This window comes from Doryrhamphus excisus, chromosome 5 (assembly GCF_030265055.1).
Source record: "Doryrhamphus excisus isolate RoL2022-K1 chromosome 5, RoL_Dexc_1.0, whole genome shotgun sequence".
Lineage (NCBI taxonomy): Eukaryota > Metazoa > Chordata > Actinopteri > Syngnathiformes > Syngnathidae > Doryrhamphus > Doryrhamphus excisus.
Window position 1 is genome coordinate 21836487 of NC_080470.1, and position 12862 is coordinate 21849348.

At 41.5% G+C, this 12862-nt stretch overlaps 1 protein-coding gene across 1 annotated transcript; it reads left to right on the top strand.

Moving 5' to 3' along the window:
* Nucleotides 1-3635: 3635 nt before the first annotated feature.
* On the top strand, nt 3636-12587 carry tomm70a (translocase of outer mitochondrial membrane 70 homolog A (S. cerevisiae)). Its single transcript, XM_058074038.1, has 12 exons — nt 3636-3975; nt 5636-5809; nt 5939-6065; nt 6159-6268; nt 6747-6895; nt 6972-7179; nt 8745-8879; nt 8957-9064; nt 9131-9247; nt 9313-9410; nt 10904-11026; nt 11088-12587. The coding sequence occupies exons 1-12, from the start codon at nt 3736-3738 to the stop codon at nt 11239-11241; spliced, it is 1743 nt and encodes a 580-aa protein (XP_057930021.1). The 5' UTR covers nt 3636-3735; the 3' UTR covers nt 11242-12587.
* Nucleotides 12588-12862: the final 275 nt, after the last annotated feature.

A 12862-nucleotide genomic window follows, 5' to 3' on the forward strand; every position in this document is an offset into this window, starting at 1 on the left:
TCTGAGATTACAGTCCAAGATGGACACAAGCCGCACGTGCAACGGTTATTTTGTCTCGTCACGTGTCGCCGTTTTTACGGCAAAATTGATTTTTGCAGCTTTTAAAATCAAGCTACTGTGTCGGCACACAATTGATTCTTTTGACAACAGCAAAGTGCTTTATGGGCAAACATCATTTTCACTCACGAACCTATGGGTCTCATAAAAAACAAAAAGAATGTAGATACAGCGCCCCCTTGATACTGACCTGGTGACCATCATTACAGCAACATGTGAATGTGTGAAGCCATCATCGCACGTATTTCCTCCTAACGGCGTCACTGCAGCTGACTTTGACGAAACGGCAAGCGCTGGTAGGTCTCAGGTCGAGGACAGACGGCCGCGGGCTACAATTGAGTGACTCTGGCAAACCGTCCAGACAGACCGGCACTAGCCTCCGAAATGGGACAGAGTAAAACAGAGCATGTATTTGGCAAAGACTCAAATATACAGTACTCCACACACCACGCTAACCTACAATCTGAAACTAATTATTTTCCTTTTTTATTTTCATTTATTAAATTAAGGCGGTTCCTCCCACATTCCAAAAACATGCTAGGTTAATCGGTGACTCCAAATTGTCCATAGGTATGAATGTGAGTGTGAATGGTTGTTTGTCTATATATATGTGCCCTGTGATTGGCTGGCCACCAGTCCAGGGTGTACCCCGCCTCTGGCCCGAAGACAGCTGGGATAGGCTCCAGCACCCCCGCGACCCTTGTGAGGAAAAAGCGGTAGAAAATGAATGAATGAATGAATGAAATTAAGACTGACATATAATCAAACACAGACATTATAGATTGTTAAAGGGGAACTGCACTTTTTTTGGAATTTTGCCCATTATTTCCAATCCTTATGTGAAACATGAACACATATTTCTTTCCCTTTTCTGCGCATTCAAGAAAAAACTACTCAATATAGGCTAGCTAACAAACGGGCATGGGAAATATCTATTTTGATGCTAAAGCCCTCACAAACAAACTAAAAAAAACAGTGTCCATTTACATAACCGACTTCTATATTAACCAAGATACATACATATTATTGTAGCAGCTAACAGGAAAAAATATTTTTTATCTTGTGGACTAACCTGACGCCTCGCTAATCGCTAGTCTCAGTGTCATTCGCAGATGGAATTTCACGAGTTAATTTCATGAGTGAGATCGGCTTGTGCATTTTTCAATTGTTTTATGATACGTGTTAGTGGCCAGGCCCGCCATTTGACCATTCCAATCCTGTGGCAAATAAACACACAACAACACACAAATACTGTTTGGAGGACAAGACGAAATTAGCATAATGACCACAAGAGAACAAAATTGCTCAGTGGCAAAAAAGTTGCTACGTACCCGATAGCCGTAATATCTACTTTCCAGTGGAACTGAAACGTGCTCCAAACTGAACGCATTGCTTGTTTGTTATAAAAACAAAATGTTTTTATCCCCACTAGGCTAATAATTCTTGCTAGCTAGCTAGCTGCAGCTGTGTCCAGCTAGGTAGGCAAGGTGTGTAAAGAAAGATGCAAGAGAAGTCAAACACTAATAGGTGTGCCAAACTAATATGGCCTGACATAATCTGTGTCAAGCTGTCAAACAGAAACCGATTAGCATTGACTCCCGTGGCAATATGGGACATAGTGTGACCCTTGTTAGCTCAATATTGGTATTGGCAACACACATGCATATTCATGTCACGTTTGTGTTGTCATTGCATGAATTGTCATGTCGGGACGTCACGTTTTTGTGATTGGCTTTGAAAGGTATTTATCGACATATGCCAGTCACATGTTTTTTTTTACAGAAATCAGCCCAGTGGCCGATCCATTGGAGCATCCCAAGTCCCAACGCAATTTTATTTAAAACAAACCAAGCAAATAGTTTTTTTTAATCGCCTATGTCATCCTTTTAAATGTTCATTCATTCATTTTCTACCGCTTTTTCCTCACGAGGGTCGCGGGGGTGCTGGAGCCTATCCCAGCTGTCTTTGGGCGAGAGGCTGGGTACACCCTGGACTGGTCGCCAGCCAATCACAGGGCACATATAGACAAACAACCATTCACACTCACATTCATACCTATGGACAATTTAGAGTCGGCAATTAACCTAGCATGTTTTTGGAATGTGGGAGGAAACCGGAGTACCCGGAGAAAACCCACGCATGCACGGGGAGAACATGCAAACTCCACACAGAGATGGCGAGGGTGGAATTGAACCCTGGTTTCCTAGCTGGGAGGTCTGCGCGCTAACCACTCGACCGCCGTGCCGCCCCCCCCGTTAATACACATAATATTGAAGCTGAGTGTTTTTCCCAGTTTTTTCAGCCTCTAGCCTTTCTGCTGGTGTCTGTTCTGCATTTGCCTACGTTGCCTAATGGGCTAGCTGGCTTTGCAATAATGCAGAAATTAAAATTAAAAATCAAAACTGCAGGAAATATGGTAATGGTTTTATTTCATTTGAACATGCATCAGATTACAATTGAGTGCATCCCATAATCAGTTCCCAGTTCCACATGTCCAAAAGGAGTAGGAAGAAGCAAAGCTTATTAAATCCTACCCCTCCATCTGGTACTTTTACAATCAGTAACTGCTACATTTGTTCACTTCCTGCTTTCCATAATACAGTTTAAGGTTTTTTTTGTTTTTTTTTTAATAATGAGGTGATATGACCATACAATGACATAATGGGTACCATAGTAAGTGTCAATGTAGTGATATATATAGCACATCATGACTGGTTCAATACTCTTCATCCTTGTATTTAGCAAAAATCAACTGCTTGTATTGTTTCTTGAATTGGCTCATCGTTGTGCATTGTTTGAGGTCCTTACTCAATCCATTCCATAGTTTGATTCCACATACTGAAAAGCTATGGCTTTTTAACATCGTCCTAGCATATAAGTGTTTCAAATTTAGTTTTTTTTTTATTTAAATAAGACAACAAGATCAGATATCTCAAAATGCAAAAAAATCCCAAGTTATTTATTCATTCTACTGATTTTGATATTGTCATTTTTATTTGTTGTTTTTATTGTTTATGTATTTGTCATAGTTCGGTGTCATTTTTGATTGTCTATGTGCAAACCACTTTTGGATCCTGACCCACCGGTTGGAAATCACTGCTCTATGGTTCCCAAAGTGAGGTATGCATACTCGCATGGGTGCACAAATTGTCATGGGGTACATGAATAAAATTCCTAACAGCATTACAGAGTGATAGTGCGCTTGAACGCCTCATCAAATGAACAACGTCTGCAGGGAGTACAGTATTGACTTAAGGAGTTGTAAATTGTTCTGTGTAAATAATATTAAAATATTTCATTTCATCAAATAAATTAAAACAATTAAATTTTTTCTTAAACAATGTAACTATAATAACAATAATTCATTACATGTATTTAAAAGGTGAGGTATAATGTAATATATTTTTTGTTTGAAGGTTGATAATGTGATTATGAGCTAGGGAAAACAGGTAGCGACAAATCAAAATGAACCCGAATGTTCCCAGAAAACATGTTTGGTGTAGACGACAATTAGAGTCCATAAAAACTACAATTACCGTCAGTTCATGATACCTTGCTGCGCACGCGTGACCTCACGCAGGCACAGGAAGCGGAAGAAGCCACACTGGTCTCGCGCTGCCTGGCGCAGTCGTGGTTCTGCTAACAGCTAGCTACCTAGCCGATCCTCGGTCGCTCGTCATGGCTGCCTCCAAGCCGATCGAGCCGCAGTCCGGTAGTGGACTACCCCGTTGGCAGCTGGCTCTGCTGGTCGGCACTCCCATCGTGCTGGGAGTCGGCGCTGTGTACTTGTGGAATCGCAGGAGGACGAAGGAGAGGCGAGGGAAAGGGAGCGGGGAGCGTATAACACCTGAAGGAAGTGCCAGTCCAGAGCAGGGCCAAGACAGCGCCTCTCGGGCCAACCGAGAGCCGGAGAACATGGTACGTGACAACGCTTCCATCTCGGTTCAACATAATATAGGATCATAAACAGCCTGGCTTTGAACACACTTTGTTCCGTGTCCTCGCCGGCATGTGTCATTGCAGTGGAGGCGGCGTGTAGCCAAGGACACCTACCGGTGACAGCTACCTTCCTCAAGCCAGGGAGGCCATGCTGTGCCGGTCTAATCATTTCTGGATTAAACCACGGCATGTGCTAATGCTAAGCTAACCTTACTGAAGAACTGGCGTTGCTTATTAGTCGCAGTGCTAGCAACTGCGTCTCATTAGGGTTTAATGAGCTTTACTGCAGTTGAATGCACTTATGAGAAACTTCATTGACAGGACAAAATGACCGTTAAGTCCTCTCCTTTTGGTTGTTTCCCCTCATTGGCTGTAAAATACCAGGCAACCAAATGACTCAAAGGAGCTCTTAGTATGGTGCACTACACGTAGCAAGCAGCAACCTCTTTACTCGTGGAGTTGGACCAGAACCACACTCAGAACCACATTCAGTTGTGGTGGGCCACGGAAACACCGTGGCACTATGACAACGGCAACCATGAGGATCTTTTCCCAATATTACCACCTCTGGTGAAACCACATTCAAGGGACAGTTGGATTTTTTGACATGAAGTTGTAGGGCATCAACGGTGACTTGCCTCTCCACTTCATCCACTGAGCTGAGTTGATTTGGTTGATTTGATCTGGTTGGATTTGGGTGATGAGGAATGTAGGTTAGTTGGTGGGGGCACTTAAGTAAAGAGGTTGGCTTCTGAACAAACAATATGCGTTCAAAAGAGTAATAGGTAGTAGAGTGTATAAAGCCTGTTTACATATATCTAAATACATTTTTCAACATTGGAGCCCTGTAGACATGACATAACACCCCTATAGTCACATTTACACTCCTATTAGCCAGTATAGTACAGATAATAAGAGAACATAAGACAGTTCCTTTTTGTCATTCCTGTTTCTGGACAGTTTTTTCCTGCCCTGGCTATTGTCTCATCAATGTACGGTAACATTACTGACACCTTGTGTCCAGTGTAGAATATTACATGGCACAACTTTCAGTCTTTCAGTGTGTTTTCTGAATGCCTTCTATTTGAATTTTAGTTCATTTAGATATTTTGCTGGAAAATGCTTAATTTAGTCCTTTGGCCAGTGGGCCATTTGCAGCGCCACGGCACATTTCAAAATTAGAATTTAACAGGAAAAGGGTAACAAAAAAACAGCAAAAATGGAAAAAAAAATCAATTTTGTATAAATAAAATCAAAATGTTAAGAAAAAAAATTGTAAAAAGAGAAAATAACTTAATATTATGAGGGAAAAACAACACTCCAGTAGCATAAAGTTGAGATATTAAAGAAAAATATTTTTTTATCATAATGTTATGAGAAACAAAACAATGAATAAAATTGTAGGTTTTAGAAGTGAGCAAAATGATAATATTCCAAAAGTAAAGTCCAAATATTGTGGGAATAAAGTTGTCTATGAGAAGGGGCTCCACAGGGGTGCTGAACCGGTGCCATATTTTTTGGTTCAACTCTGGCTCCAACAGTTTGCTGCGCTGATGCTGAAGCGTTGGCATAATAAATGACCATTGGGGCCGCGTGCTTTTGTTGACCGTAATTGTACTGCTGCTCTCTCGCTCTATAGAGTCCTTTGGATCGGGCCCAAGCAGCAAAGAACAAAGGCAACAAGTACTTCAAAGCAGCCAAGTACGAGAATGCCATCCAGTGCTACACGGAAGCCATCGCCCTGTGCCCCACTGAACAAAAGGGCGACCTGTCAACGTTTTACCAGAACAGAGCGGCAGCCTATGAGCAGCAGGTTTGGCGCCAAGACTCAATAGGAGAGCTGGAGCAAATGTTCAACTCTGTGTTGTTGCCTTTTGAAATAGAGCCCACGCTGTCCATCTTCCGCTATGTTTCATCTAGTCTTTTCTGGCTTTGGTTGCAGAATAAATGGACAGAAGTGGTGCAGGACTGCTCTCAGGCAGTTGAGCTCAATCCGCGCTACGTCAAAGCTCTCTTCAGGCGGGCCAAAGCACTGGAGAAGCTCGACAACAAGAAGGAGTGTCTGGAAGGTAAACTCGCTGTGTCTGTGTCATTTCACCCTTCATAGCAATAAAGGAAGATTGCCATAGTTATGGTTGTTGGGATGCTTTTGACATCACCAGATGTGACAGCGGTGTGCATCCTGGAGGCCTTCCAGAACCAGCAGAGCATGTTGCTGGCAGACAAGGTGCTCAAGCAGCTGGGAAAGGAGAAGGCCAAAGAGAAATACAAGGTAGGACAACTCTGAACAGGAAGTTTATGACTTAGACATGTAGCATTTTGGTTTCATGTCTTCTGGGCTCCATGTAAATGTGTGCTAATTTAAAGACAGTTCAGTTTCCGCTGGTGTACCTAGCATGCCTTGCGGGCACTTGCAAAAAACAATGTCACATGTTTGTTGTTAGAACGTTGTCATTGTTGCCCACATACAATGGTAGTTTGTTGTTGGGTGTTAACTTGCTTTTTGCCATAGCTCGCAAATGGAAGAGCGCCTGCCTCATGCAAGCTGCAGTGCATCTGACTATGAAGTTATGTTGCCATCTACTGGATGAAATTGGAATGACAAGCATTCTGCAATGTTCTCATTGAGTAAATGGAAGCATATTTTCTGAAATATTAATTTTTCACAATGTAGCCCATGCTAGGGAAGCATAGTGAGATAGCAGGCTTTTGCATTTTGTGTGTGTAAAGGCAACCATTTTTTCTTGCAGAACCGTGAGCCGATGATGCCTTCTCCCCAGTTCATCAAGTCCTACTTTGGTTCTTTCACTGATGACATCATTTCCCAGCCCCTGCAGAAGGGCGAGAAGAAAGACGAAGACAAGGACAAGGAGGGCGAGGCATCCGAAGTCACTGCCAGGTCTGAGAATCCTGACCCGCGGTGTCATCTCCAAGTTTGTGTGTTTTGCTCATTCGACCTGCTCTGCCCTCCTCAGCTCCGGCTACCTGAAGGCAAAACAGTACATGGAGGAGGAGAACTACGACAAGATCATCAGCGAGTGCACCAAGGAGGTGGATTCCGAGGGTCGATATACCGCCGAGGCCCTGTTGCTGCGCGCCACCTTTTACCTGCTGATTGGCAACGCCACTGCCGCTCAGCCCGATTTGGATAGAGTCATTAATATGCAGGACGCCAACGTCAAGGTACGTTTCTTCCATGTTAATCACAGCGGCAACAACTGGACTTCTTCAATTGCTGTATTCAGAATTCATACATACTATTTGGCTACAACCAGCAGAAGTGCAGTTGAGTCAGGCTCAACTACTTTGTTGTGGAAAGTCATGGCGCAGCTTGGGGGGGGGGTACAGGTACATGCATGCTATGGCACAACTCCTTTGGTGTGGAAAGAGGAGTTAGTTGATCAAGGACATTTATCTCTCGTTCAAAATGTGCCAAACACATGGTATTGTATCAAAAGTAGAACTTTTTCTCAAAAGTTAGCAACATTTGATCTCACTAAAACAAACCCAAAACACCCCACCAGGGTGAACTTTTCATGTCACCGGAAACATTTTACTTTATTCTTTATTTCCACATTCTTTCACTGATATAACTTAAGGTTTAACTCATTCAATCCCAGCCGTCCGTCTCTGTACCTGCTATTTTTGATGATTTTTACACACAAGGACACAGAATATTGTATTCTTGGGCTATATAGTCATGGTATATAACAAATTAGATTAGACTCATCTTTCGGCAGAATAAACAAGTTAGCTAGTTACCTTATTCCGTTGCTCATGCTCATGAGCGTCCTCTATCCCTGTCGTGCTTTTGTGATATGCCATGTCAATTTTGCATTGGCATCGACATGCAGTTCTTGTGTCGACGTATTTTTTGTGTCGATGTTATCGATGACGTCGACACGTACCTCAAACTCATCATTCTCTGTTGGGCCGATACTAATCAGTGGCCGATCGATTGGAGCATCCCTTGTTGTGACTAATAGACCATAGTCGAGACCAGTGGTGGGCAAACTACGGCCCGGGGGCCACGTGCGGCCCACCAAGCGTTGTAATCCGGCCCACCAGTTGCTTTCTAAGTATTTCAACTTTTAACATACAAACTGGCAACATGACTTGCAAGGTGGTCATGGTTTGATGTGGTCTGATGTTTAAAGTGCTCCTGAAAAAAGGGACATGAGAACAGCTGATAGTATAACACTTTTACAGATAAAATTAGACAAATAATTCAAGGAAAATTATAAGCATAAACTAGTGTGTGTTAAATGTACATATGTTTTGGCCCCCCGGACAATTTTGTTAACTCAGTGCGGCCCACAAATCAAAATATTTTCCCACCCCTGGTCTACACCATAGTCACCACCGAACAGCCATCGTTTATTAATTAATTTCTGAAAAATAATCAAATGTCTATTGTGAGGGACGACTGTACGCTTCCGGTTTTTGTAATGATGTCATGTGACTGTGTACTTGATTGGCTTGCTCCCGCATGTGTACGTGTGAATTTTTATTAAATGATTGTCAAAAGAGCAGAGTGATTTTTTTTCAACTCTGTATTTCGTTAAAAAGAATTGCAAACTTGAAATTTTGCTTTCAAATTTCTATTCAATGAAATGTTCAGCTTAAAATCAAGTTAACAAAATTTAAATGCAATGCTTTCAGTGTAAAAAAAAAAAAACTCCTTGAATTTTTTTCCAGACTTGACTTTCTTGCTCAAGCGGCTGTGATGTGTTCGTTGTTGTCCGCAGCTGCGAGCTAATGCTCTCATCAAGCGTGGCAGCATGTACATGCAGCAGCAGCAGCCGCAGCTCTCCACGCAAGACTTCAACATGGCAGCAGAGATCGACACGCGCAACCCCGACGTGTATCACCACAGAGGGCAGGTTCGTAGGCTGCTGTTGGGAAGATAGCTCTTGTAGGGGAGATGTGATCACAAGCCTCCTTGCCGTTTGCCGCGTAGCTGAAGATCCTGCTGGACCAGGTGGACGAGGCGGTGGGAGACTTTGACGAGTGCATCCTGCTAAGGCCCGACTCGGCTCTTGCCCAGGCGCAGAAATGCTTCGCCCTTGTAAGTCCGTCAGGGTTTTTCATCGGTGTTTGGAACCATGAGATGAGGTGCTTTTGTGCCTTTCAGTATAGACAAGCTTACACTGGCAACAACACGTCGCAAGTCCAGATCGCCATGGACGGCTTTGAGGATGTGATCAGAAGGTTCCCCAAGTGCGCCGAGGGCTATGCGCTCTACGCTCAGGTAAGGAACGTGCTCACCCGTCATCTCGAGCTTCATGGTGTCATAACACTTGGGCTGTTTTTCAGGCTTTGACGGATCAGCAGCAGTTTGGAAAAGCAGATGAGATGTACGACAAGTGTATTGAACTGGAACCAGACAACGCAACTACATATGTACACAAAGGGTAAGACGTGTACCTTAACACTGCCAGTCATGGACTTAGGAGCAGGCTAAGGTGCTCAGTTTTTATGGCACGGTCAAAAGAGGGATTACTACAGCAGGGGTGGCCCCATGGCCCCCATGGCACATGCTAAACATCAAATTGAACAAGAAAAAACAGCAGTATTTACAAGAATAAAGTGAAAATATTAAGGGAAAAAAAGTTGTGATCTAATGTGATAATTTTGAGAGTAACGTAATATGAGGAAATTTTACATCCTTTTAGTCAAATCAAGTTCAAATATTAAAGAGTGTGGACATGCATGAAAAGTAAATGTTTGTTTACAAGGGACCGTTTAGGTCAGGGGTGGGCAAACTATGGCACGGGGGCCACATCTGGCCCGCCAAGTGTTTGAATACGGCCCGTCCAATCTTTCCAAAGTATTTCATTTAAACTCAACATACAAGCTGGCATCATGGCCTGAGCCAACCTTTTGATGGTTTTATCAAATTCGTTTTTTGACATGGTCTGTTGTTTACAAAGTGCTCCTGAAAAAAGGGACACAAGCACATAATAATAATAATAATAATAATAATAATAATAATAATAGTTGTTGTTATTATTATTATTATTAGATTATTAGATTATTATAATTATTATTAGAACTATTATGATTATTATAATTATTATATTAATGCTAATTATTATATTAATTATATATAATATTATTGTTATATTTGCATATTTTACATAATAATAATATAATAATTATTATTTTAATTTTATTGTAATTATTATAATATTTTATTATGTTAAAAATATATAAATATAAAATAATAAATAATAATAGCAGATTGCATGACAATTTTACAGATACCAGGTGGACTGTTCCGTGTAAAATATATAGTCTGCCCCCCCCCCGTAAATTTTGTCATATCAATGCGGCCCGCGAGTCAAAAAGTTTGCCCACCCCTGGTTTAGGTGAAGTTACAATAGGCTGTTAATGTCACAGACAGGAGACAAAAGGGGGGCTTGATTTGCCCACCTGCAAAGAAATGTATATATTTTTTTTAAGTTGTAATTATGAGGGGGAAAAATAAAGTTGTCATATTTGGGGAAAAAAATTGGAAAAAGGTAATAGAAAAATCAAACAAATGGAAAAACTTTGAGTGCATAGTACATGTAGCTAGAACTTTAGCAGGAGTACATGGGTTCCAAGTGAGAGGATGGTCATCTCGTCCAATGAATTCACCTATTTCTCAGGTTTTCTTAGACCAAGGGTCCGCAACCCGCGGCTCCAGAGCCGCATGTGTCTCTTCAGGCTCTTTCTGGCTCCCTTTGCAACGCGTGAATATTTTTAAACACCCGATTGGGGAAAATGTACATCTTTTTAATGAGTTTGTAAAAAAAAAAAAAAAAAAAATCCAACTTTGTGCGAGACCATGAATGCATTCTGACTGAGTTCTGCAGCACTGCAATAGTTTTAAACTGGATATAATCTATTTGTGTATGTTCAGGTTATTACAGCTTCAGTGGAAGCAAGACCTGGACTTGGGTCTGGACCTCATCAGCAAGGCCATTGAGATTGACAACAAGTGTGACTTTGCCTATGAAACAATGGGAACCATCGAAGTTCAGAGGTGAGATTGAACCGTGTGTGTGTGTGCGATAAATGAAATAACCTGCGTGAATTCTTTCCAGGGGCAATCTGGACAAAGCGATAGAGATGTTCAACAAGTCCATCAACCTGGCCAAATCCGAGATGGAGATGGCCCACTTGTACTCCCTATGCGACGCCGCGTACGCCCAGACGGAGGTCGCCAGGAAGTACGGGCTCAAACCTCCGACGCTGTAACTCCCTTGACCGGTCGCCTCCCAGCCGGGTGGTCCTTTGCTAAACCTAAACGTGTTAAACATGCAATTGTCTTGACTCGCATTGGTTTGTTTCAACGGAGGGGAAAGCGCGATTTGTAAGATAAAAAAAAAAAAATGACATGGCGAAGCTTGGAAATATATGCAGCATCGTGTTCGGAATGCTTACTTTCTTTTCACAAACACAGGAATGGTCTTATTATGGAAGCCTGACTCCGCCACTCAAACCAAAAATATCCCAATGGTAGGTCATAATAATTCGATAAAAGGTTCAAGGTTTATCAAGAGATAAAGTCACAATTGTCAATTGAAAGTTGAGGGGGAAAAAAGTCAAATTTTTGAGATGAAAGTCATAATTACAAGATAGTCACAGAGTAATAGATAGTCATACTTGTGAGTTTAAGTCATAAGAGGTGAAGGTCTGAGATAGTCAAAATCTCACAATTTTGACTTTTTCCTCTCATAATTATTTAGCATTGGGATTTTTTTCCTCCTTTCGGTGGCGGAAACAGGCTTCCATATCTTATTGCTAGAAAGTTTGCAGCCAATACGTTGCCATGATCCCACAATGATGATACCTTTACCATATCAGTTCCAAATGTAAAAGTATAGTCAAGTACGTGTAACGTCTGTGTTTGTAATGTTGGGGTTGATTCATGGATAAAAGGCCTCTGTGGACTTAGCATCAGAACCAGGAAGTGTTTGTTTGGGGTTTTTTTTTTAAACATGGGATTGCCTGTTTTCTTTTTATATATATATATTTTGTGCAGCATGTTAACTTTCTAAATAAATGTAAATGCGATGCAACACTAGGAGAACCTTCACTATGAGACTGACCCAAATAAGGAAACAACCTGTTTTGTCTTAAATGCTTTTGTAAATGTTGAACTGCCCTTAGAAAACTGGATACATTGCCAACACAATTTCGGGGCTATTGTTCAATTTATTTTCCACTTCATGTTCTCTCGGGGGCAGGGGGGGCTATTTTCTTGACTTCTCTCACAAAGTGAGACTTTGCGTTTGTAGCCTACATGCAGCCCTCACAAGCTCTTATCATGTAAGTGTATGATTTGGTTCTCGTGTAGCATATGCACATAGATGAAAATGAGCTGCTACACAGTATGGTTTCATTTTTTATTTTATTTACCATTGGTGGGCTTACATACTTGTACCCAGGAACCAAATCATGCATTTGACATCCTCTTGATTTCACAGACACAGGCACAATCCTCTCATTACAAACTTGGACAAATTCCACCTGACATTCTTACTCAAAATGTATGGTGACCAAAGTGAAATTGAATCCTAATAAAGTTATGATTCCTGGAAGGATGTCTTGAATTATTTTCTCTTATTTTTTCTAGTAGTGATGTTATTTTGTAATGGTAATGGTTTAATTTCATTTGAACATGCATCAGATTACAATTGAATGCATCCCATAATCAGTTCACAGTTCCACATGTCCAAAAGGAGTAGGAAGAAGCAAAGCTTATTAAATCCTACCCCTCCATCTGGTACTTTTACAATCAGTAACTGTTACATTTGTTCACTTCCTGCTTTCCATAATACAGTTTAAGGTTGTTGTTTTTTTTTTAAATAATGCA

Excerpts from the sequence above, each read along its gene's own strand:
- tomm70a (XM_058074038.1), top strand. The coding sequence starts at position 3,736 with ATGGCTGCCTCCAAGCCGATCGAGCCGCAGTCCGGTAGTGGACTACCC. Across the intron at positions 7,180-8,744 it reads TGCAGGACGCCAACGTCAAG|CTGCGAGCTAATGCTCTCAT; the intron begins GTACGTTTCTTC and ends TGTTGTCCGCAG. Across the intron at positions 8,880-8,956 it reads TGTATCACCACAGAGGGCAG|CTGAAGATCCTGCTGGACCA; the intron begins GTTCGTAGGCTG and ends TTTGCCGCGTAG.